This window comes from Ursus americanus, chromosome X (assembly GCF_024610735.1).
Source record: "Ursus americanus isolate L20-20 chromosome X, mUrsAme1.1.p, whole genome shotgun sequence".
Lineage (NCBI taxonomy): Eukaryota > Metazoa > Chordata > Mammalia > Carnivora > Ursidae > Ursus > Ursus americanus.
Window position 1 is genome coordinate 1384205 of NC_142164.1, and position 22373 is coordinate 1406577.

The window sequence follows — 22373 nt, forward strand, 5'->3', positions numbered from 1 at the left end:
AGCCCAGAAGTGGGCGGGTAGGTGTTTTTAGTTGTTGTGAGCTTACACCCGAAGGTTGATTTTTTTTTTTTAATTTTAAGATTTTATGTATTTGACAGAGAAAGAGCAAGCGGGGGGGGGGGAGTGGCAGAGGGAGAGGGAGAAGCAGGAAGCTGGAAGCCTGATGCATCATGGGGCTCAGTGCGACAAGGGCTAGATCCCAGGACCCTGGGATCATGACCTGAGCCGAAGGCAGCCGCTCAACCAGCTGAACCACCCAGGCACATCCCCCCCCCCCCGCAAGGTTGATCTTGATGATGACCTCAAGAATTGCTTTGATTTTTCACACAGGCATCTGGGGTATCCTTCCTTCCAGCCACTCTTTCCAGGCAGGACTTCAGAGGTGCCCTGAGAGACCTGCTATCACCTAGAAAGGCAGAGGGGCCAAGGTAGATGGATTTCAGCAGACCCTGTGGGGGCACCACCATCCACTCAGCAGCTTCGGGGAGGGAAGGGGGAAGAGGGAAGGAGAGACACTTTGAGTCACTTGTCTGATGTCCAAACCCCATTCACATATGTGTGCATCCTTCCGGTTTCTTGAGGGGGTGCTCTGGGCCAGCACAGCTCCCCCCTAAGGACCTTGTTAAAATGAGGAATAGACGCAGGTCCAGGGCCTGAGAGTCTGCATTTCTCACAAGCTCCCAGGCCACGTCCATGCTGCTGGTCCTTGGACCAACCACACCAAGAGCAAGGACCTCAGGAAGGAACTTGGGATAAATCAGTGAAGCCCTGAATCTCATCAATATCGTCTGAGAAGTGAGTTTGTTACAAATAAGAAGCAAGGCATCGCCTGAGACCTACCAAATCAGTTTCCAGGGGTCATTGCCCTATTGAGGTTACCAAGGGACATACTGTGTTCTGGCTAAGCAAGCCAGCTTTCCCATCTCCTACATCCTCACCAACACGCAGACAGCTCACCTGGGCTCCCAGACATACACACCACTCCCAAACTACTAAAAAGGCTTTTGAGATGAAGCCCCCCCATGCTTCCTTTTCTTTCTCCTGCCCCTGGGCAAGAAGGGGTGGGCACAGTTATGGGGTTGGGTGGCAGCCACGACTGGGGGCATGCCATTTTCTGGGACAGTCATGTGATGATGGAATGTACTGCTGTGGCCCTGCTAGAATTCTTAGAAATTAAGGCATTTTGTAGCCACTGATGGAATTCATTTAGGCAAGGATCATCCTCGGATGGTAAAACCATTACATAAAGGTTGTCAGGGAACAAGATGGTCACAGGGTCTCAAGGTATTACCCCAGGTGTATTGTAAATTAGGAAGGGAAAAGGAGAGACCTGGCAGCCATGATTTTGACCATGTGACTAAACCAAATCAAGCCTGATCCCAGTGCCTCCTGATGCTGTTGGTGGGGAGGGGGTAGGACCCAGCAATTTGTCAAAGCACTTAAGCTGAATCTAATGAGGGCAGATCCAGACTCAGGCATTGTTCAAGGCAGCTGCCCTGGACTCTAACAAGAAGTCAATGCCATGAAAGTTAAAGAAAAAGTGGATAGATTATTCTAGATTAAAGGATACTAAAGACATAACCAAATGTAATGTGTGTGGTCCTTGATTGGATCCTGGGTCCAGAAACAAAAACAAACAAGCTGTAAGGGCATTAGTGGTACATTTGTAGAGATGTGGGGGTGGCTGATGATTCCATCAGTACTAAATCCATGAGCACATTAAGGGTGGTGTGGTTTCTCCTGGAATGGGAGCATTGGTGTTGGCATCTTGCTGCAAAATGTGTGTGTAGAAAGGAGAGAGCAGGTGTGGGAATGTGTACTGTGGGGGAGATCTGCCTGAGGAGAATGCAGGTATCCACTGTCAGATGTTGCAACGTCATTGTGGGTTGACCATTTTCAAAATCCAGAGTTGGGAAAATAGGAGTGAGGACTTGTCCTGGGCCATTGAAAAGACAGGAGTGCAGAGATCCTGCCCTTGGCTCAGGCTTCCCTTCTCTGCTTTCTTTCTCCCCCATGCTCTGTCGGTTTGGGGGTCCCCATAACACTTGTCTGAGCCCGGGACACTCCTGTCAGCAGAGCTGAGAGCCATCGATCAGGACTCAGGGCGCAAGGGCAACTTCCGGTTTCTGTTGTCTCCTTGTCTGTTTCCCAATCCGCAGAGTGGGGTTAGGAGAGTCCTCATTGTAGCAGCCTTGGGCCCCACTAGACATTTATGTAGGTAACTCCCTACTCCCCGTGTTACCACGAGTGAAAGGGGCCTTTCGCAGGCCTCCCTGGGGTCGCAGGCCCCGCCCGGCACCCAGGTCAGGGCTCCTTTCTCAGCCCCTTTCTCCCTCCCACCCTCCCTCCTCGCCCGCGCAGAGATGCCGCATCACAGCAACTGGGAAGTATGGCGAGGGCCTCCCGTGGAGCCCCCACACCAATGCGCCAGCCTCCCTAGCTCAGGGCCCGGAGACTCGCTCCGGCCGACGGTGGGAGAGGACTGGCGCCCAAGGCCCCTGCGGGAGACGACGGCCAGCCCAGCTCGCGGACCCGCTGCCGCCGCCCTCTTTGTCTCCGGCTCGGGGCCGAGGAGGGGCGCGGCGAGCGCGCCGGGGCCCCGCCCTCCGCCGCCCAGGGCGCGGCCGCTTCGCAGTCGAGGGGCGGAGCGGGGCCGAGCGGCTTCCCCACCGGCCGCTGGCCCCAGCCGGATCGCTCCGGGCTGCCGGGCTTCCCGTGTAGCTGTTCCTGCCTTCGTGTCCCCTCGTTGCCCCTATGCCTCCTTCACCTGCCACTGGTGTTTCTTCTCTTCCCCGGTGTTCCCCCGCGCCCACTCCCAGTGTCCCCCAAGGTCTTGGTGCCTGCAGCCCCCACCCTCGCCCAGCTCTTTGGCCCGAACTTTCCCTCTTGTGCACCTCCCATCAGAATTCAGACTGCTCAGGTGTCTCCTCATAAAACCCAAAGGCAGTGCTCTCCCCCAGCCCCTCTGACCCCATTCTCTGCAAAAGTTCCCAAAGGCTGTGTCTATACAGGCGGAGCTTCACCGCCCGCCCAGCCTGCTGGGTGTCCCACTCTGCGGTGGTCCGCTTCTTCTTCTTTTTTTTTCTTTAATAGATTTTATTTATCTGTCAGAGGGAGAGGGAGGAACATGTTCCCTACTGAGCAGGGAGCCCGACGCGGGGCTCGATTCCAGCACCCTGGGATCACAACCTGAGCAAAAGGTGGACGCTTAACCAACTGAGCCACTCAAGCCATCCCTGCGGTAGCCACCTCCTTTTAACAGATGTCCAGGGCCATTCGGGCTGCTGGGCCAGCCATTCCCTCCCCCTTGATGGAGTGTCTTGTTCAGCTTTCCTCCTTAGCTTCTCTCTGGCTGACTGTAAATTCTAGGTCTCTCTCTTCAACTGCTTAATGTAAATGTGCCTCATGGTCCTCCATGGGCCTCTTCTCTTGTCTACATTCAATCCCCAGTCATCTCCTCCATCTCATGATTTTGTTTATGATTTATTTCTATTTTGAAGTAATCTCGAGGCCCAACGTGGGGCTTGAACCCACAACCTTGACATCAAGGGTCGCATGCTCTACTGTCTGAGTCGGCCAGGCAGCCCCTCTCGTGCCTTTTTTTTTTTTTAAAGATTTAAATTATTTATTTTAGAAAGAGTTAGCGAGAGAGAGCATGAGTGGGGAAGAGGGGCAGAAGTAGAAGCAGATTCCCCACTGAGCAGGGAGCCCGACGCGGGGCTTGATCCCAGGACCCTGGGTTCATGGCCTGAGCCAAAGGCAGACGCTTATCCAACTGAGCCACCCAGGCGTCCCGCTTTTTTTTTCTTTAAGATTTATTTATTTATTTTCAAGAGAAAGGTGGGGGCAGAGGAAGAAAGAGAGAAACCCAAGCAGTCTCCCCGCTGAGAGCAGAGCCCACACGCAGCTCCATCTCATGACCCTGAGATCAGACCTGACCCGAAACCAAGAGTGGTCTCTCAACTGGCTGCACCACCCAGGTGCCCCCCCCATCTTATGCTTTGGGACACATGTCTCAGGAACTTCAAATCTGAGAAAAAAAATTTCCATTAATAAAACATGGCCATTTCCCGTGTTTACCCCAGCCCCTGCATCGTCCACAGTGATCCTCACCTTTGTGGTCTCTGTGGATCTGGGTGGCAGTCTTATATTTTTATTGTGGGAAAGTCTGTGACATTAAGTTAACCATTAGTGACATGTACATTTGCAGTGTTGTGCAACCATCACCAGTTTATTTCCAGAACATGTTCATCACCCCAATAGAGAACTTCGTACCCAGTAAGCAGGCGCTCCCCATTCTTCCTTCCCCTGGTCCCTGGCAGCCACTCCTCTGCTTTCTGTCCCTATGGATTTGCCTGTTTTGGAATCACACAGTATGTGGCTTTTTGGGCCTGCTGTCTTTCACTTGGCTAGACTGTTATCGTGCATGATGTAATATGTGTCAGGCCTTCTTCCCTTTATGCGGTAGAATAATCCACCTCACGGATGTTACCACATTGTGTTGACCCATCTGTTGGCGGACACTGAGGTTGCTTGCAAGTGCTGGTTATTGTGGACAGTGCTGCCATGAACAGGTGGGTGCACCTGTGTGGATGCCCGTTTTCAATTCTTGTGGCGTTGCTGGGTCATGTGGTAGCTCTAGACTTTTCCACATCCACTGCCCGATTTGACATCCCCGCAAGCACATCAACACTTGTCTTCCACTTCGTCATGCAAGCCGTCCTAGCGGACGTGAGGGGTATCGCACTGTGCTTTTGACGTGCACTTTCCTGATGGTGAGTGATGTCAGGCATCTACCCTGTGTTTGTCAGGCATCCTTCCTCCCTGGCCCTTGTCCCTAGCCCAGCAGCAGGTCCTGGCAGTCCCCTTCTACACTGTCACCTCCATCCCAGGCCAAGCCACCATGATCTCTGGTCTGGGCCACTGTGGTTGCCTGGTGCTCTTTCCCCTGCCTCCACGTGGTCCCCTCCTGCGTGCTCCTCATAGAGGCTGGGGCGATGGGTGGCCTCTCCTGTGTGTGCATATTGTTCTCCAGAGAGCACCAAGGGCTTAGCACTGGCTGGAATGTTCTTCAACGTCCCTACTGTGCCTGGCTCCTTGTCATCATTCAGGTCTTAGGTCAGGTACCCCGGGGAGGCTGGTTCCCTGCACACTTGATCTAAAGCAATCCCCGCTTTAGCGGTTTCTACCACATAACTCAGCACTCTGAATGCAATCTGAAACGGCCTTATTTGCTTGTTTCTGGCCTGGGTCCCGCCCCTGGCACTAGCCTCCCCGAGCACAGGGATAATATCTGTCTTATTTATTCATGGCTGTTCTTCCCATTCTTCCAGTGCTCGGTGGGAGAAGGAACGTGTGCCCTCTTCCTTCCAGTGGTTCCCAGCTGCCCAGGGATGCAGAGAGTCACTTGTGTACCCATAACCCCTGTGCTGACCTCATCTCCTGGACTCCCTGCCACCGACCTTCTGAAATACAGCTTTGCCCCCTCCCCCTCCCACCTTCCAACCAGGCTTGAAGCAGTCTGCCTCTCAGCTTCCAGAAGGGTGCCCTGCGGCAGAGGGGAGACCTCCCTGCTTCCGGGGCTCATTCTCCACTGTCGCTCTGCTCCCTGGAGAAGCTGCATGCAAGACCACACAGGTCTGTCCCAGGAGTCCCGTCTTCAGCCCCCTGGAACGAGAGAGACCAGTGGGCAGTAGCCCAGTCACCCAGATCCATCCCCACTACAGCCTCTGACATCCCCCACCTTCCTCGCTCACCGCGAACACCCCTGATTGCGAGAAAGTCCTTTCCCCATTGCAACTCCCTCCCGACCTTCTTTTAGAGCCTGGGTTGAGGTAGGTCCCTGCCCTAGCTTGTGTGTTGTCTCCTCACCCCCCTACCTGATTGGCTACCCTATACCTGTCTACCCCCTGAGAGGGAGGGCTCCTATCCCTGCGACCTGGCTTGCATTGAAGGGCTGGGGTGGGCCTTGTGTGTGTGGTGGCCCCAGGCTCCTTCTGAAGGCAGACCTGGGGGCCTGTCTGCTCTGTCTCCCTGCCTCGTTGGCTGGTGCTTATGGGGTCAGTGCTCCCCCGACTCCAGGGGCCTCTTGTCCTCTTCTGCTCAGACACTGGGCCCCACACCTCGATCACCCACAGGACGCCTTCTGTAAATCCCTCCTTAGAGGGAGCCAGTAGGGGGCCAGCAGGGGGCGCTGTGCTGGGGGAATGGGGAGGGTGTCTGCTCAGTCCTGCCCCCCACCCCCCGGGCCTGAGGGCCATTGACGCTAAGTGGCCAGCCCCGTGGTCAGGCCAGTCTCCCAGTGGCCCCTGGGGTGTGCGTGGGGCCCTCGTGACCACCTCCTCTAGGGGGTGGGTGGCTGTGATTCATCCCCTGTCACCTGGAGCCCACAGCCTGAGCTTCCCCCCGCCCCCCCACCGGGGCCTCCTTCACTCCCTCTGGGACTCCAGGCCCCTTTTTTGGGACAGCCGGGCAGAAAGTGGAAGGCAGTAGAGGAAGAAAGCAGTGCCTCTCCTGAGTCTCCTCAGATAGGCTGTGGATGTGGAGTCTGATGTGGCTTCATTACCGCTGCTCTCCTTTAATGGGCACCCAAGGGGCCTGAGCCTGGAGGCTGCAGTCCCAGCCTGGGCTGCCCTGGAGCTGGGAGCACAAACCAGTCACCTGCCACAGAGTCTGGAGCCTCGGGGAAACTGAGAACTGCTCAGAATATATCACGGGCTAGGTTGTTTTTGTATGTTTTCTCTGTGATTATAAAAGCAATGTGCATTGGAGAAAATACTAGAAAGAACAAGAGGTAAGAAAAGTCACCTGTAAATACTATCTCCCAGAGATAGCCACTGCTACCGCTTTTCCATCTTCATTAATTTCCTCCCAGTCTTTAAAGAAAGTATTGTGTGATGTTGAACCCATACGCACAGAGCAGTGAATGAATATATGTAACGTATGCATCCATGAAAAATTGTTTCAAAAGCCCCGTGAGCTCTATGCACCCTCCGAGCTAGCAAGATGTCCCAGCTGCTCCCCTCCTTCCCCACTACTGCCCCAGAGCCAGGCTGCCTCCCGCTCGCCCAGATCCATGCTCCCAGAATTGGCGTTGCACTGGTCTAAGCAGGTCTTTTTGCTTAATATTTTATTGTGGGAATTTTCCAGCAATGGTGTTTTTTTTTTTTTCCGGTTCATAAACATTTTTTTTCAAAAAACAGTACAGCCATGTTATGTAAAGTTTGGGAAAAAGGGGAGAAAATCTCAGATTTCCCTCACACAGTGTTTTTATATATTCTTTCCCAGCCTTTTTCCATAAACATATATTTTATATGGTAATCATCCTAATTCACATGTCATTTTATATCTTTTTAAAAAAGATTTATTTATTGGAGTGCATGGTTGGCACAGGCGGTGAAGCCTCAGACTCTTGGTTTCGGCCCAGGTCGTGATCTCAGGGTCGTGAGATCGAGCACTGCGTCGGGCCCTCCGCTCAGCGCAGAGTCTGCTTGAGTTTCTCTCCCTCTCCCTCCGTGCCTCCCGCTTTTGTGCTCTCTCTCTCTCTCTCTCTCTCAAAAATAAATAAGATTGATTTATTTATTTGAAGGGTGGGAGGGGCAGAGGGAGAGAGTCTCACGCAGGCTGAGAGTGGAGCCCAATGCCGCGCTGGATCTCAGGACCCTGAGATCATGACCTGAGCCGAAACTAAGAGTCCGACGCTCAACCGACTGAGCCCCGCAGGTGGCCCGTTATATCTTTGTTGAGACACAGGCGTGTTACTGGAAGACTGCTGGGGCAGCTGTACGCTTTAATGAAGTTGTTGGCATTAAAAATAATGCTGGTACCTCACTGAGTTAAATATAGAAGGAGCAGAGGGCCCGGCACTTCCACTCCCGGGTATACAGCCCGAAGACTTGAAAATAGGATCTCAAAAACTTGCACACAAATATTCATGGCAGCATTATTCACAGCGGCCAAAAAGTGGAAACAATCCAATGTCTATTGACAGATGAATGGGTAAACAAAATGTGCTCCATCCATATGAAGGAATATTATGGGATACAATGCAATGTTATTCAGCCATAGAGGGAATGAAGTACTAATGCTTGCAATATGGACGAACCTAGAAAACATGTTAAGGAGTGATGCCAAACACATCAGACCACATACTGTACGATTCTGTTTATATCTGGACAGAAAAGAGAGTGGTGTGGGTTGGGGCTTGGGGTAATGTGGAGAGAATGGGTAGGGGTCACCTTTTGTGGGGACGAAAATGTCCCAGAATGAGACGGAGGTGATGGCTGAGAACAGCGTGAAGGAGCTAAATGCCACTGACCATCTGATGGTCAAATGGCCAATTTCATGTTAGGTGTATTTTACCAGCACAAAAAAGCTGCTCTGGACATCCTTGTAATTCACGTAGTATCTGTTGTTATTATTTAGGGTCTATTACTTAGAGCAAATGTATTGGGTCAGAGGGGGTATGATAAACATTTGCAAGCTTCTTCATAGTTATTGACAAATTCTTCCAGAAAGTTTATCATTTTACAGTGCCAAAGGTTCAGACCAAGAGTGTGTGACTGGGTGACAGGGTCGGCCAGGGTAAAGGCTGCTTAGCAGCCTGGGGTCTGGAGGTGGCCACTGCCCTTGGGGCCTGTGGAGGTTGGGCTGGCAAGGTGCTTCACTGCCTGGGGATCTAGGACAGTGAGTGCTCTCCCAGTGTGTAGACAGGAACCAGGCCATCTGCCAGGGCCGTGTCAGGGCCACCTGGGCCACATTTGAGCAAAGAGGTGCCTCTAGGGCTTGGGTCCCCTCTCCCCACAGTGAAAGTGAAGTGACTTCCAGCTCAACTGGGATTGGATTAGAGCTGTGGGTCTCAGGTCAACCCACTTGGGCCCATCTGGGCAAATAGATTTGTGCACGCAGAGTTCCTGACTAGAGAGCATGAAGTCTGTCGCAGGCCAGGTAGGGCTTGAGGGTTTGTTTGCTCTGCAAGCACACTATGAAACCAACAGGATTGGCTGCCGAAAGATGGTTCCAGCTAAGGTGAAGAGTAATGCCTGGCACATAACAAGGCCAGGCCTGCCCGCTCCGGAGTGCTAGAGAAGATGAAAGTCATCAGGGACTGGGGCGGCGGGGGGCTGTGGGACATTTCAGGTGGGCTTCAGGCATATGTGGAGTGTCGGAAGAGAAAGTGGATTTCTTCTGGGTTGTTCCAAAGGAGGGAGGTTTGTACTTGATGAAGGCAGCATCTTCTAATGATGAGAGTTTCTGACAATGGGCATGGCCAGAAGGTACTGCTCTCCCTGAACTGGAAATGACGTTTCCAATGTGATCCTAATTCTGGATTCCTTCTGGATATAAGAAGGTGCCCTGGGTTATGATCTCACTGGTCTTAGGATCGAGCCTCCCCTGCCATGCTCTCAGTGCGGACTCTGCTTGGAGAGTATCTCCCTCTGCCCCTCCCCCCACTCGAGTGTGCATGCTCGCTCTTTCTCTCTCTCTCTCATAAATAGATACATCTTTAAAAAGGTTTCTTTAATGAAAAAAAGAATTAAAAAAAAAAAAAAAGAAAAAGAAGGCACCCTGGCCTGGCAGGAGAGACAGACACAGAAGCAGAGCTGAGGGCCACGTTGGAAGCTCGGGTGGGGCCCCTCGGGGCCCGGGCTTCCCCTCCAAGCTGAGCGTGGGCATGTGCTCTCTGCCCTCTGGCCCATGCGGAGTCTTTGACCTCTGCTGGGCCCTCTCAGGCCTTCTCAGGCGGGAAAGTGAATGAGTTCTGCAGCCAGCCTCTTGGGCAGCCTGAGGGGAGTCCGGTCTCAGGGCTGTGAAGCCCTGCTCACATGCTGGGTCTGCCAGAGTCCCCTGTGTGCTGCATGCTTTCTCCCTGGGTGTCCGTTGGGCCTTTCATGGCTCCTGAGCATGTGTCCGCTTGCCAGCGAGTGTGACTCTTTGGCCGGGGATGGATACATCTGGGCACCTGTTCTTGAGTGGGTAGAGGTGACAGGAGGGGGGCAGGAAGTGATGAGCAGCTATGGAGGGAGGAAAGAAGGATGCATGAGGGAGGGGACAAATGAGAGGGCATGGTATAGGCTGACACTTAGAGCTTAAGTGGGAAGGTGGCAGGGGGAGGGAGGGGAGAGAAGACCCTCCAGAAGGAGAAGGGGGTTCAACACAGGGTCATAGAATCGGTCCTATTACCACCAAGACCTACCACCCACCCACACAAGCCACCCACTCCCACATCCCCACCCCCACCCCGTGCACAAAGGCCACCCTCACACAACACTCTACTCACACCTCTGTGCCTGTTCCCACGTGCCCACACTCGCATGCCCTCTGCCCTCACCCCCTCCCACCCTCATAGGCACCCCCTTCCCACATCCCCAACCCTTGCTTCTATGGCAAGGGGGGGTTTCTTCTACCGGGCTCCTCAGGGCCCCCGCAGCTGCTCCACAGAAGGCGTGCCCTGGCCTCTCCACTCAGCACCGAGGGCCTGGGCGGGTTCCTCACCCTCCCGGGCCTCCACTTCCTCTGCTTCAATGCGTGACATGCTTGCACAGAGCGCTCGGAACACATCCTGGCGGAGTGGCCGGTGAGCCGGCCAGAGCTGCTGTTACTGCAAAGGTCACTTTCTCCCGCAGACCTGGCCCCCCAGCCCGGGAGCTTATCCCGTCCCCCCTCCAAGTAGGTGATGGCAGCAGGAGCTGCCCAGCTGGCCTCCCTGCCGCTGGCTGCCCTCCGTGTGCAACTGTTTTGAAATATTTCTCAAGTACATAAAAGTATTGCTCATCAGTTTGGCATCGGGCACATACTGCCACCCACCTCGATTTTGGCCTGTTGGCCTCAGCATTTTTCCCTTAAAAAGATCTGAAGCCACCCGTGCCCACCCATCCCTGGCCCCATTCCTTTCCTCTCCTCGCCGAAGGGATTTGGGTTGGTCATTCTGACGCATGTTTTCTCGTGCGCTCCTGGAGTGCTTCCGTATACCACACATACGAACACAGCACGAGTTTTCAATGCATTCTGCCAACGGTGGGTCCTTGCGCTGTTTCCAGTGTTGGCTGCAAAGATGATGCTTCTGTGAGCGCCGGTTTTCCTACTGTGTCGTTTGTATTTTCTTAGTGTTTTGTTGGAATTTTTTATAGACTATTCTGGATAATCCTTTATCAGTTCTATGCATTGTAAGGATCCTCTCTTAGCCTGTCTTGTCTTTTCACTGTGTTTCTGTCCTTTGTTCGGAATGTGCAGTAGGAATGTGTTTGGAAGTTTTACCTTTTAACATAGTCAAATGTATGCCTTTTCCATTCTTTTTTTTATAATAATATTTTATTCTATTATGTTAGTCACCATACAGTACATCCCTAGTTTTTTATGTAAACCATGATTCATTACGTGCGTATAACGCTTGCCCATTGTTTATATCTTAAGAATTCTCTATTCCAACATCATGGACATTGTTCTCTCACGTCCAAGGTAGGCAGTTTTGCTTTGTCCATTTAGGACTTTGATCCTTTTGGGATTGTTTGTCAGGGGCTTGGAGTGGTGGCAGCAAGGGAGGGATGTGGTGAGCAGGAGTGGGTCTTGGGTATTTTGGTGGGGAGAGCCTCTGGCCTGTGGAGACATTTGCATGGGACTTGAGGTGGGGAATCTGAGGGCAAGCAGGCCTGGGTTCAGACGTGTTGAGCCTGGAGCAGCTGCCTGTGGTCTTTTCTGTAACTCACGATGGCGGGCCGAGGGCCAGGCTCGAGGCCTGACGAGCGGAGCGGAGGCGTGGGCAGAGCACTGGGTCGGTACTGTGTGCCTGGCCCCGGGGTACTTTGCTCATCACCGCACACTTCTGCACCTTGCCCTTAGCCCTCGCCGGCTCGGGGAGGGGCTCGTGTCTAGTTCCTCACGGCTTGTCTCTGCCCCACTTACTTCATTAGCTTGGGAGCACCTGCTGACTGAGGAAGAGGAGAGAGGAAGCTGAAGGAGCACGTGGGTCAAGGGGGCGCTGCTGGGCATCCCAGGCCTCACTGTGATGACCCCATCTCTGCACCAGCGTCCTCTTGGCCTCCCAGCCCACCCTGTATTCCCCTTCCTACTGCCTGGGCCCGGTTTCCATAGCAACGCAGCTGCAGGCTAACCAGCAGATTCCAGAGAGAGAAAGCCATTGCTGCATTTCTCACGGTGGCCTGAGCCTCCTGTTGCACACTTGTGGCCCTGCCTGGGCAGTTTCAGGGGAACACCCAGCCCTTGGCGATCCTGAGGACAGCCCAGCCCTTCTGCATTTGAGGGAAGTCCTTGACTTAAGGGCCGTGGGGAGCTGGTAAATGTGATACAAAGAGCCCTGGGTCGGAGCAGTTGCTTACATCCATGGTGTAAATACTCCCATCATGGCCTCACTAGCACGGGAAGAGACGCACAGGCACACACCGTTATACAGTATCACCTGTCTCCAGACACACTAGGCACAGTCACCCTAACAGTGCAAACAGGAGACTGTAGTAAAATCATTGGAAAATCATGAGCTTGGAGTACTTATCGCCTTTGTTTTTAACATAATTCATTCTGTTGTCAGATTATCCCATCGAAGTGTTAATAAGGGCCCTGTTTAACAGCTGGCTCCCAGATTTCCTGACAGCTTCACAACCACCTCTGCTAGGTTTTGGAGGCCATTCCTCACATCCCCTCTCCGGGGCACTCAGCCTCCCCCCCCCCGCCTTTATACTGCCACCTCTCCGGCGGTACTGACCACATTCTCACACTCACCTTTAGTTGGAAACTCATACCTCCTTGGCTGATTTTTGTGTTCTTCCTTATGGTTTTCTGTATTTCTCACATGTTCTACAATGAACCTGTGTCTCTTTTATCATTAGACCAGATTAGTTAAAAAAATGTTTTCTGACCAGGGAAAGTTTGTGGAGAGGGGAGACATCAGTCCTGAGATTCTTATCTACAAGGACAGAATGAAGTAGCAGATAGGTAATTATTCGCTTTCCTAAGACAGCTGTCTCCCTGGAATGACATCCAGGGGTTGGTCTGTTACATAGCAGCTGGAAGACATGATTTTGCGGTTGGATTGGGCATCTCTCTGCAGAACTCCCATCCCCCTGAGACTCCCAGGGACGTAGATGGCACTGTGGGAATTCAGAGACTGGGACAACCTGGCGGGCCCTGAACTCTCCGTGCTGACTGGGGGGGACTCTGCTTCCACTGGCAAACAAGCCTCCCTCTCTCCCTTCCCCGATGCTCAGGGAAACTTCCCTCCCCCCTTCCTGGATGGGGTGTGGCTGGCCCTCCGCTTCCTTAGCAGTCTCTCAAAGGTCTGGTTCCGTGGTGACCCACGGGGTGTAGCCATTTGGAGTATCCTCACTGGTGTGTGTCTTCCGTGGGCCCAGAACAGCCCCTCCACCAGCTGCTGAGTGAATTAGAAGAGATCCCCTACTTCCTGCCCCTCACTGGTCTCATGGCGCATGCCCTGAATTCTGGCTGTGTCTGTCTGGTCCTTAGTCTACTTGCCTCCACACCAAGGAGCACCTTGAGGTCATGGCCTGGGGTGACCATCCCAGGGCCCAGTGCATACAGGCTGCTGCAGAAATCAGTGGCTGGGGCCAGCCTTGTGCCCCCAGCTCCACCCAGCTGGCCCCAGAAAGCACTCCACCTTCCACGCTCCACCCGTTTTGGTCCTTCTCTTCCCATGAGGCTTCACCAGGCCAGCCTTCTCCCCAACTCTGACCACTATGCAACTGGGTCCAGCTCGTGACCTTGACTCACTCCCTTCATTTTGCTGAACTTCAGTTTCCTCATCTGCACAATGGGTTGTTGGGGTCAGGATTTGGGGGTGACCCACATCAGGCGCCCAAGAAATGGCGGTGGTCTTATAAGGGTCACTTCCTTGGCACCTCCCTTAGGTTGTCTTGCCATGTCAGGAGGCTCTGTGTGTGTCACCTTTTCTCTTCAGCGACTCTGTCATTGCCTTGAGGACAGAGATCCTGTCGTGTCTGCGTACTCTTTTCAACCCTCTTGCCTGAACCCATTTATGGACTGACTCCCACTGGGAGAGGAATCAAGGTCTTCCTCCAGCCCCGATGTCAGATGAGCACAACAGATGTGCAGTCATTGCCAAGGGGGACTCTCCGCGGATTTTCTAGACACTAGCTCTGGCCTCAGTGCTGCCTGAAAGAGAAGCAGGTCCTGGAGTGAGGTGGATGGAAACGTGGGTGGCTCCTGCTGAAGAATGTTGTAGGGTGGGGGCAGAGCCCCCAGACCGGGGCATAGCACAGGGGCTCCCCCATCCCCAGACAGCACTGTGTAGCGGTAGGGCTGAGAAGTGGGGCTCACCCGGGAATGAGGGTGGAGAGCACACTCACTGGTTGAGGAGACGGGGGTGTGGGTCAGCGGGTTCTCACGGGGGCGTGTCTCTGCCACAGGTGAACGGGAAGGAGCTCTCCAAGCTGTCTCAGGAGCAAACCCTGGAGGCCCTGCGCTCCTCCAAGGAGCCTCTAGTGATCCAGGTGCTGAGACGCAGCCCCCGCCTCCGGGGGGACAGCTCATGCCATGACCTGCAGCTGGTGGACAGTGGCACTCAGACCGACATCACCTTTGAGCATATCATGGCGCTGGGCAAGCTGCGCCCGCCCACCCCGCCCATGGTCATCCTGGAGCCGTACGTCCTGTCTGAGCTGTGAGTCGCCCTCAGGAGGGCCCCGGGCCCTGCCTCCAGAGAGGGCACGCCACCCGGAGGCTACGTTGCCGCAGCTCTGGGCGTGGCAGGGAGACCCCGACTGGCCTGCCCTCTCAGGCAGGAAGCAGGTTCCTTGGCCTCCAGAGCTGACTGTGGCATCCAAGGGCTCAGAAATCTCTAGGCCTCTGCAGCCTCAGGCTGGACACCAGCCAGTGAAGGGCCCAGGGGAGGCTTCACACACAGGCTCCCTTTGGTATCTACGCCCCAGGGCCAAGGGAGGAGCATCCTGGGACCTTGCTCCTGGAAGGTTGAGGGCCTCAGCTCCTCCTCCTGCATCCTCTCTTCTCCTCTGCCGTCCATCGTCTTCTGCCTCTCAAGCATCCCTCCTTGAATCTTCTCACATCCTTGTCTGTCCCATCCCTCCCCCTGCTCTGAACTTCCTCCATCTCTTCGGCTTCTTTCTGGCCCAGTCTGAAGAAGGGCCTCTCATCCAGGCCTCGTGGCTCATTCCGCTAATCTAAACCCGTGCTGCAGAGCGGTGGTCCTGGGATCTCCTCCTCTGCAGAGAGTGAGGCCCCTGGCCACCAGCAGCCACGCTTAGCCTTGGGGCAAGGAAGGCTGCCCCTGGAGGTAGAGTGGGTCCTCCTCTGGGGCCTGGATAACTCCTGGGGGCGTTGCATGGGCGGGGCCAGTGCCGGGTGGGAGGGGCACCTGCAGTTCAGAGAAGTTGGTACCCTTCTGGCTGGTCTGGGCTGGGCGACAGGGCGGGATGGGGTGGGGAGAGCTAGGCATGCCTGTGTCCTCAGTGCAGACCCCGCACACCCCCGTTCAAGAAGCATTCCTGGTCTTTGCATGGATGCATGTAGCTCAGAAGGAGGGACTCCATGCTGAGCTCACCGGGACCGGCCAGCCCGGGAGCTGGGGCTAGGGCACTAGAGGAGCAGTTGGCCGGCCTGACCCCCCTTCTCCTGGGCAGCCCCCCCATCAGCCATGAGTATTATGACCCGGCGGAGTTCATGGAGGGCGGCCCGCAGGAGGCAGATCGTATGGACGAGCTGGAGTATGAGGTGAGCCAGGTGGCCAGGCCAGGGCAGGGCCCACAGCCAGCTTCAGGAACCAGCCCTGTGATGGCTGGCTGTAGCCCAGCTCAGGCCTGGCTACTGTTGTCCCCAGGCGGCCGAGTCTTGTGGCCCTTGCCGATGCACGGCTGCTAACTCAGGCTCACGGGCCAAGTTGGGTGAAATCGGGCTGAGTCGGGGAGGGTATGGGTGAGGTCCCTTAGTCAGTCTGTGTCAGTGAGTCTGTGTCCCACGCATGTCTGTGTCCTGTGTGTCCCGTGTGTCTCGTGTGTGTCTCGGGCATTTCCTGGCAGGGGAGACCACGGCACACATGCGCCACTTGGGATGGTAAGAGAGACCCTCCAAGTTGGAGGCTGAAAACTTGGCTCCGGTGGTGTGCTGCTGGGGTTGGGGCTGGGCTGTGGCTGCCAGCCCTGTAGCATGCTTCCTCACTCACATGTTTGGGGGCTTTCTTCCTTTGCTTCTCCCACGCCCCCTGTGGCAGGAGGTGGAGCTGTATAAGACCAACCACCGGGACAAGCTCGGCCTGATGGTTTGCTACCGCACGGATGATGAGGAGGACCTGGGCATCTATGTTGGAGAGGTACGAAGGCGGGGTGCGGGAATGGGGTCTTCTAGGAGGCAGTGGAGCTCCTCCTTGTGGGCTAGGACATCCAGGCCAGACGTGGGTGGCGTCCATCTGTACGGCAGGTGCTGAGAGTCCCCACACCGTCCTAGCCCTGCGGCCTCTCCGTGCTGCGCAGGGCTTCGAGGCTGCCCGGGGCTGGGCCTGCTTAGCTGCTTCCCCAGGAGACCTGTGCCCAGGCTGGGACAGTGAGCAAGGCTGAGATTCGGGCCAGGCTTTGCTCTCCCTCCCACGTCCTGTAGCCAGCCCCTACTGGTACCCACAGGGTTCTTCCCCACCTGTACGTGGCAGACGTGTGTGTGTGTGTGTCCACAGGAGGGCAGATGGCTCACCAGCTGCCCCCCACACTCTCATCAAGTCAGCCTTTGTATGAATGTATTACTGCCCATCGAGCCCCAGGGCTGCTGTGTTGGCGGGGGTGGGGGGGCAAAGTGTGGGAAAGTGTTCAGCTTCCTGCATTGACCCAGCCTCTGACGTGGAAAAGAATAGGTCTCCATGCACAAGAGTGTACGAGTGCCAGCTGGGGGCCTGGGCCTGGGGATGGTGGGCAGGGGCTGAGGGAGCTTTTGGCTGGCTCGTGCTAGGGAGCGGTGACTAGCCCAAGACCCACTGTTTTGTCCCTGCCTCCTGGAGCTCAGAAGCTTCTAGTCTGAGCTGAAGAGGGAGCAAGCAAGGAGACTAGTTTGCTTTGGGATCCCCCAAGGTGAGGCTGCCCTTTGCTACTGAAAGGGAATCTGAGTGAAGGGTGCCAGGTCCCCATGATGCATGTGCCTTGCAGGTGAACCCCAATAGCATTGCAGCCAAAGATGGCCGGATCCGCGAGGGAGACCGTATCATCCAGGTGAGTGGGGGAGAGGGCGGGCCTGTCCAAGGCCCCACTGCACTGGCTGCCCAGTGACCTCTCCTTAGCCAGTCCCAGCTCTCTCCTGCCAAGAGCCTCGCCTGATGGCCAGGCATCCTGCTGTGCCTGAAACCGGGGCTGGGTTTCCTCTCTCTCCAGTACAACTGCCCCGGGGGGCTCCCGTGTGCCTGTGGGATCTGCTGGCATCGAGGGCCTGTGCTGCTCTGGCACCTTGCCAGCCTCTCCCTCCATGCCCCAGACGTGAGCATGTGTCCTCTCCCTGGGCACCTTCCACTTCGTTTCTATCTGGTCAGAGCTCAAGAGCCTTTCCTAGCCCAGGGTACTCTGCTTGGAGCTCCCTACGAGGGGGTACCTGCACTTCTACCAGTGCAGGGCCCACAGCAGAGCCAGCCCTGGCATTCTTTTTGATGGTCCCTTGGCTTGTTACAGATAAATGGTGTGGACGTCCAGAACCGGGAGGAGGCGGTGGCCATTCTGAGCCAGGAGGAGAACACCAACATCTCCCTGCTAGTGGCCCGGCCTGAGAGCCAGGTATGTGTGTGCCCGCCAGGATATTCTGGGACCCCTGACATCAGGCTTTCTGTGGGAGCTGCTGGTTTGTGACAAGGTCACAACCTGGCACTGATGGAGGGTGGGTTAGTGTCTTTGGGGCCCATTTCCCCTTCAGGCCTCTGATGGCCAAGTGTGCCAGGCCACCCTCTCTCTTGGGTTATTCAACTTCATTGAGACCAGGAGACTGGGTATGGGATCTAAAAGCCACTGGTGGGGTGGTGTCCAGGGCGGTCCTTAAAGCAGTGGGGACAGCACAGTTCTGTCTCTGCAGCTGGCAAAGCGGTGGAAGGACAGTGACCGGGATGACTTTCTGGATGACTTTGGCTCTGAGCATGAGGGGGACTTGCGTGCACGCAAGCTGAAATCCCCCCCTGCCCAGCAGGTAAGGAAGGAGGCAGGGTGGGCGGTAGGGAGGCCAGCAGGAGGTCAGGGCGCTGGGGCATGTGGGAGATGGGCTGGACCCGAAGGCCCTTCTGCTCCCGACCCCGGCCGGCGGGACCCACACTGAGTGGGGCTCATCTTTCTGCCCCAGCTTGGCAACGAAGAGGAGAAAGGGGTCCCCGATGCAGGCACGGGTCTGAGCAACAGCCAGGAGCTGGACAGCGGGGTGGGCCGCACCGATGAGAGCACGCGCACCGAAGAGAGCTCGGAGCATGACCTGCTGGGGGATGAGCCTGCCAGTGCTGCCGACACACCCGGAGCCCTGCGCAAGAGCCGGGACCTCCACTTCAGCATGGACTCGCTGCTGGCAGAGGGGGCAGGGCTGGGGGGTGGCGACATCCCGGGCCTCACCGACGAGGAGTACGAGCGCTACCGGGAGCTGCTGGAGATCAAGGGCCACCTGGAGAACGGCAACCAGCTGGGCCTGCTCTTCCCCCGGGCCTCGGGCGGCAACGGCGCCCTGGATGTGAACCGCAACGAGAGCCTGGGCCACGAGATGGCCATGCTGGAGGAGGAGCTGCGGCACCTAGAGTTCAAGTGCCGCAACATCCTGCGGGCGCAGAAGATGCAGCAGCTGCGGGAGCGCTGCATGAAGGCCTGGCTGCTGGAGGACGAGAGTCTCTACGACCTGGGGGCCGGTGAGCCCAAGAAGCATGAGCTGTCAGACATCTCCGAGCTGCCCGAGAAGTCGGACAAGGACAGCACCAGCGCCTACAACACGGGGGAGAGCTGCCGCAGCACCCCGCTGTTCGCCGAGCCCTTGCCAGAGAGCCCCCTGAGGCGGGCTGCTGCCGGCAACTCCAACTTGAACCGGACCCCTTCCGGCCCCACGGTCACCACCCACCCCAAGGCAGCTCCCCCGCAGGGGAGCCCCGCCAAGTTCCGATCTCTCTCCCGGGATCCCGAGGTGGGCAGGAGGCAGCACTCAGAGGAGCGTGTCCGCCGAGGCCCCAAGACGGGCGTGACCCTGGAGCGCGTGGGCCCCGAAGGCAGCCCGTATCTCTCTCGGCGCCACCGTGGCCAGGGCCAGGAGAGCGAGCATTACCACAGCTGCGTGCAGCTGGCCCCGCCGCGCGGCCTGGAGGAGCTGGGCCATGGCCCCCTGAGTTTGGCTGGTGGCCCTCGGGTGGGCGGGGCAGCGGTGGCCCCCGAAGCACCCCGCATGGAGTGGAAGGTCAAGGTACGCAGTGATGGGACCCGGTACGTGGCCAAGCGGCCGGTGCGCGATCGCCTCCTCAAAGCCCGGGCCCTGAAGATCCGCGAGGAACGCAGCGGCATGACCACGGATGATGACGCGGTGAGCGAGATGAAGATGGGCCGCTACTGGAGCAAGGAGGAGCGGAAGCAGCACCTGATCCGGGCCCGGGAGCAGCGGAAGCGGCGCGAGTTCATGATGCAGAGCCGGCTGGAGTGCCTGAGGGAGCAGCAGAACGGCGACAGCAAGGCTGAGCTCAACATCATTGCCTTGAGCCACCGCAAAACCATGAAAAAGCGAAACAAGAAGATCCTGGACAACTGGATCACCATCCAGGAGATGCTGGCCCATGGCACTCGCTCTGCTGACGGCAAGCGGGTCTACAACCCTCTGCTCTCCGTCACCACCGTCTGAGCCCCGCTGTGCTCCGGGGCGGGCCCTCTGCCCCAGCCCAGTTCCAGTGAGCCTCCCAAGACCCTGTCCCCTGCTCGCCCATAGAATCACTAGTGTGTGTCTGTAAGTGTGTGCACAGGACTTTAACCAGAGAGAAGCACTTCTCTCCGTCGGCTACTTCCTGCTCTCCAAGTACAGCTTTGTGCAGGCTGTGTGTGCGCAACACAGGCCCACGCACGTGTACGTGCACACACACGTGCACCCCTCCAGAGCTCTCAGCATGGGTCCTTGGGGACAGGAAAGTCGAACTGGAAAGGAGAGGAGAAGGACTGTCCTAAGCACAAGAGAACGCCTGGCTTTGAAGCTGAGCACAGCCTCGCCCCCTGCCGGGAGCCTTGGTTATTTGTAGACAAAGGCAACCCTGAGTTTTGTGGTTTTTCTCCCTTTCTGTGCTTGCCAATTGTTGTTTTTTTGTTTTGTGGACCTGCTCCGGGGGCTGGCAGCTCCTTTAGGCAGTCTGACAAAAGTGGAACCCCCACTGATGGCTGGGAAGGAGGTTGGGGGGGGGGGGAAGAGAGGGAGGGCTGGGGCAGGGGGAGGGGAAGGGTTGGGGAAGAAGGGGAGAATGGGAAGCAGCTTTCTTGGTGGTCTCCACTTTGAGGTGTGGGGATGGGGAGCCTCTGCTGTGGCTTGTGAGGGCCCCCCCCTGGGGGCCACTTCCTTCCCCGATGACCGAGGGAGAGCCAAGACATAAGTAGCAGTGGAAGACCTTGGTGGCAAGACCCACGCCGAGCTGAGGGAGAGGCCTGGACCTGAGAGAGCCCAGCCTGGCCAGCTGGGCTGACTGGGGAGAAGATGCTCTCACCCCACTCTGCAAGTGTGGACCAGGCCCAGACCCCGGGGCCCTTCCAGCTCAGAGAGCCTCAGACTGGAGGCAGACAGGCTGCCCACCCCTGCCCCCCATTGGCATTGAGAGAATAAAGCAAGCTGCCTTTTTGAGGTGACCCTTGGCCTTTGTGTGTTCATTTTCATTGGGCTGGGAGGAGAGGTGTCGGTGTTGGTAGAGGTTGTTGGTAGAGGTGGGAGGGCTGGGGTGGACAAGGCATGGGTCAGTTGAAAGCTGCACCTCTGTGCTTTCTCTGTCACTGAGGAACAGCCAGGTCTTCTGGAGTCCGTCTATACTGTGGGAGGAGGCAGGACAGTCACTGGAATTGTTTCAGAAGTGTGATGTCACAGGGGTGACGCCCAGAGGCAGGCCCTGCCACCAGTGCTAAGCCAGGCCTCTGCCATGTGGATGAGGCCAACAGTTGTCTAGGGGAAGCTTGAGAAGTGGGTTCTACCCTCCTCCACCTCCCAGCTCAGGAAGAGCCTTAGAAGAGGCACGGGGCTGGGAACTTCTGAAAGGCACAAACTACCCTCCTTGTTTGGGGAATCCCATGGTGCCAAGCATGGAGATTGCCGAGTAAATGTCTTTTGGCCAGATGGATGAACATCCGGGTGGCCACAGAGGACCCTTCCACGTTCCCCAGAGGGGCAACCAAATGCTCGAGGTTCCATTTAGTGCCGCAAACTACAGGACATCTATCTGCTAAGTGTCGGGAACCACGCTGTGTGTGTGTGCGCGTGCGTGCGTGCGTGTGTGTGTGAGAGAGAGAGAGAGAGAGACTCCCTGGGGTGGGAAGTACAGCGGTGAAGGAGCTCAGTCTCCTGACACACACGGGATGCTGCCAGCAGCTGAAGCGGGCAAGGATGCATTAAGATTCTATTGAGACGTCAACATAGGCCTCTCATTAATTTCCCTAATTTGCTGAGAAATCCGAGCAAGTGTTCCCAGAAGCCAGCTGCTCTGCAGGGAAGGCTGGGGCCTGAGGGCTGGCTGCATCTGTAAGCTGGTGCCTGAGCAGCTGGGAGGGAAGGCCCAGCAAGTCACAAGGCAGGCCTGGAACATCAGCGCTCCTGGGTGAGGAGCACATGGGAGTCCGAGGGGTTGCGGTTGTTCTGGAGGCGTCGTCTTCCTCTGCCCTCCAAGGCCTCTGGAGGCCAGCACTGGACACATCTCTTCCTCTAGAGGGGATACCTGGGCCACAAGTGGACCTTGTGGAGGATGGGGCTCCAAGCGCCCAGTCCCTGCTGCAGGAAACTGGGTGGAGGTCAGTTGGAGACCGAGGCCAGCTGTTGCCTGGTTGTCCCTCTCCAGTTGCTGGGGGGGGCCTCATTTGGTCGGTACTAGAGGCACTGCATTCTTGCCTTGGGGGAGAGGGGAGTGCTGGAGGCCCAGTTTTCTTGGGATGTGGGCCAAGACAGGCCCATAAACTGGAGTCCCTTGCCACGTAGAAGCCAACACTGGGACTCTGGGAGAGGTGGTACCAGGAGGGCTAGCAACCCTTAGCGACTGATTGCCCTGCAATAGTGAGCTCACATTTGGGTCCTATTGCCATCGAGCAGAATCAAGACCCACTAAGCGGGCAACAGCTGCCATTTTGTCCACCCTGCCTGCCCTGCACAGGCTGTTGGCAGAACGTGGGGACTCATCTCCCTTCACTCCTTGGCAGTAAGGAGGAGTAGCAGGCACCCCT

The 22373-nt window shown here is 56.4% G+C and overlaps 1 protein-coding gene across 3 annotated transcripts in view; it reads left to right on the plus strand.

Moving 5' to 3' along the window:
- Nucleotides 1-20362, plus strand: part of PDZD4 (PDZ domain containing 4) — a 28665-nt gene extending 8303 nt beyond the window's left edge. The window contains exons 2-8 of one of the 3 annotated variants that reach the window (XM_045802430.2): nt 14397-14650; nt 15627-15717; nt 16214-16312; nt 17133-17195; nt 17646-17747; nt 18040-18150; nt 18301-20362. In XM_045802430.2, coding sequence (XP_045658386.1) covers nt 14397-14650; nt 15627-15717; nt 16214-16312; nt 17133-17195; nt 17646-17747; nt 18040-18150; nt 18301-19818 — 2238 coding nt within the window. In that variant the 3' untranslated portion in view covers nt 19819-20362. The remainder of the gene's footprint in view (nt 1-14396; nt 14651-15626; nt 15718-16213; nt 16313-17132; nt 17196-17645; nt 17748-18039; nt 18151-18300) is intronic. The other 2 variants (XM_087859399.1, XM_087859400.1) reach the window with 2 other exon arrangements.
- Nucleotides 20363-22373: the final 2011 nt, after the last annotated feature.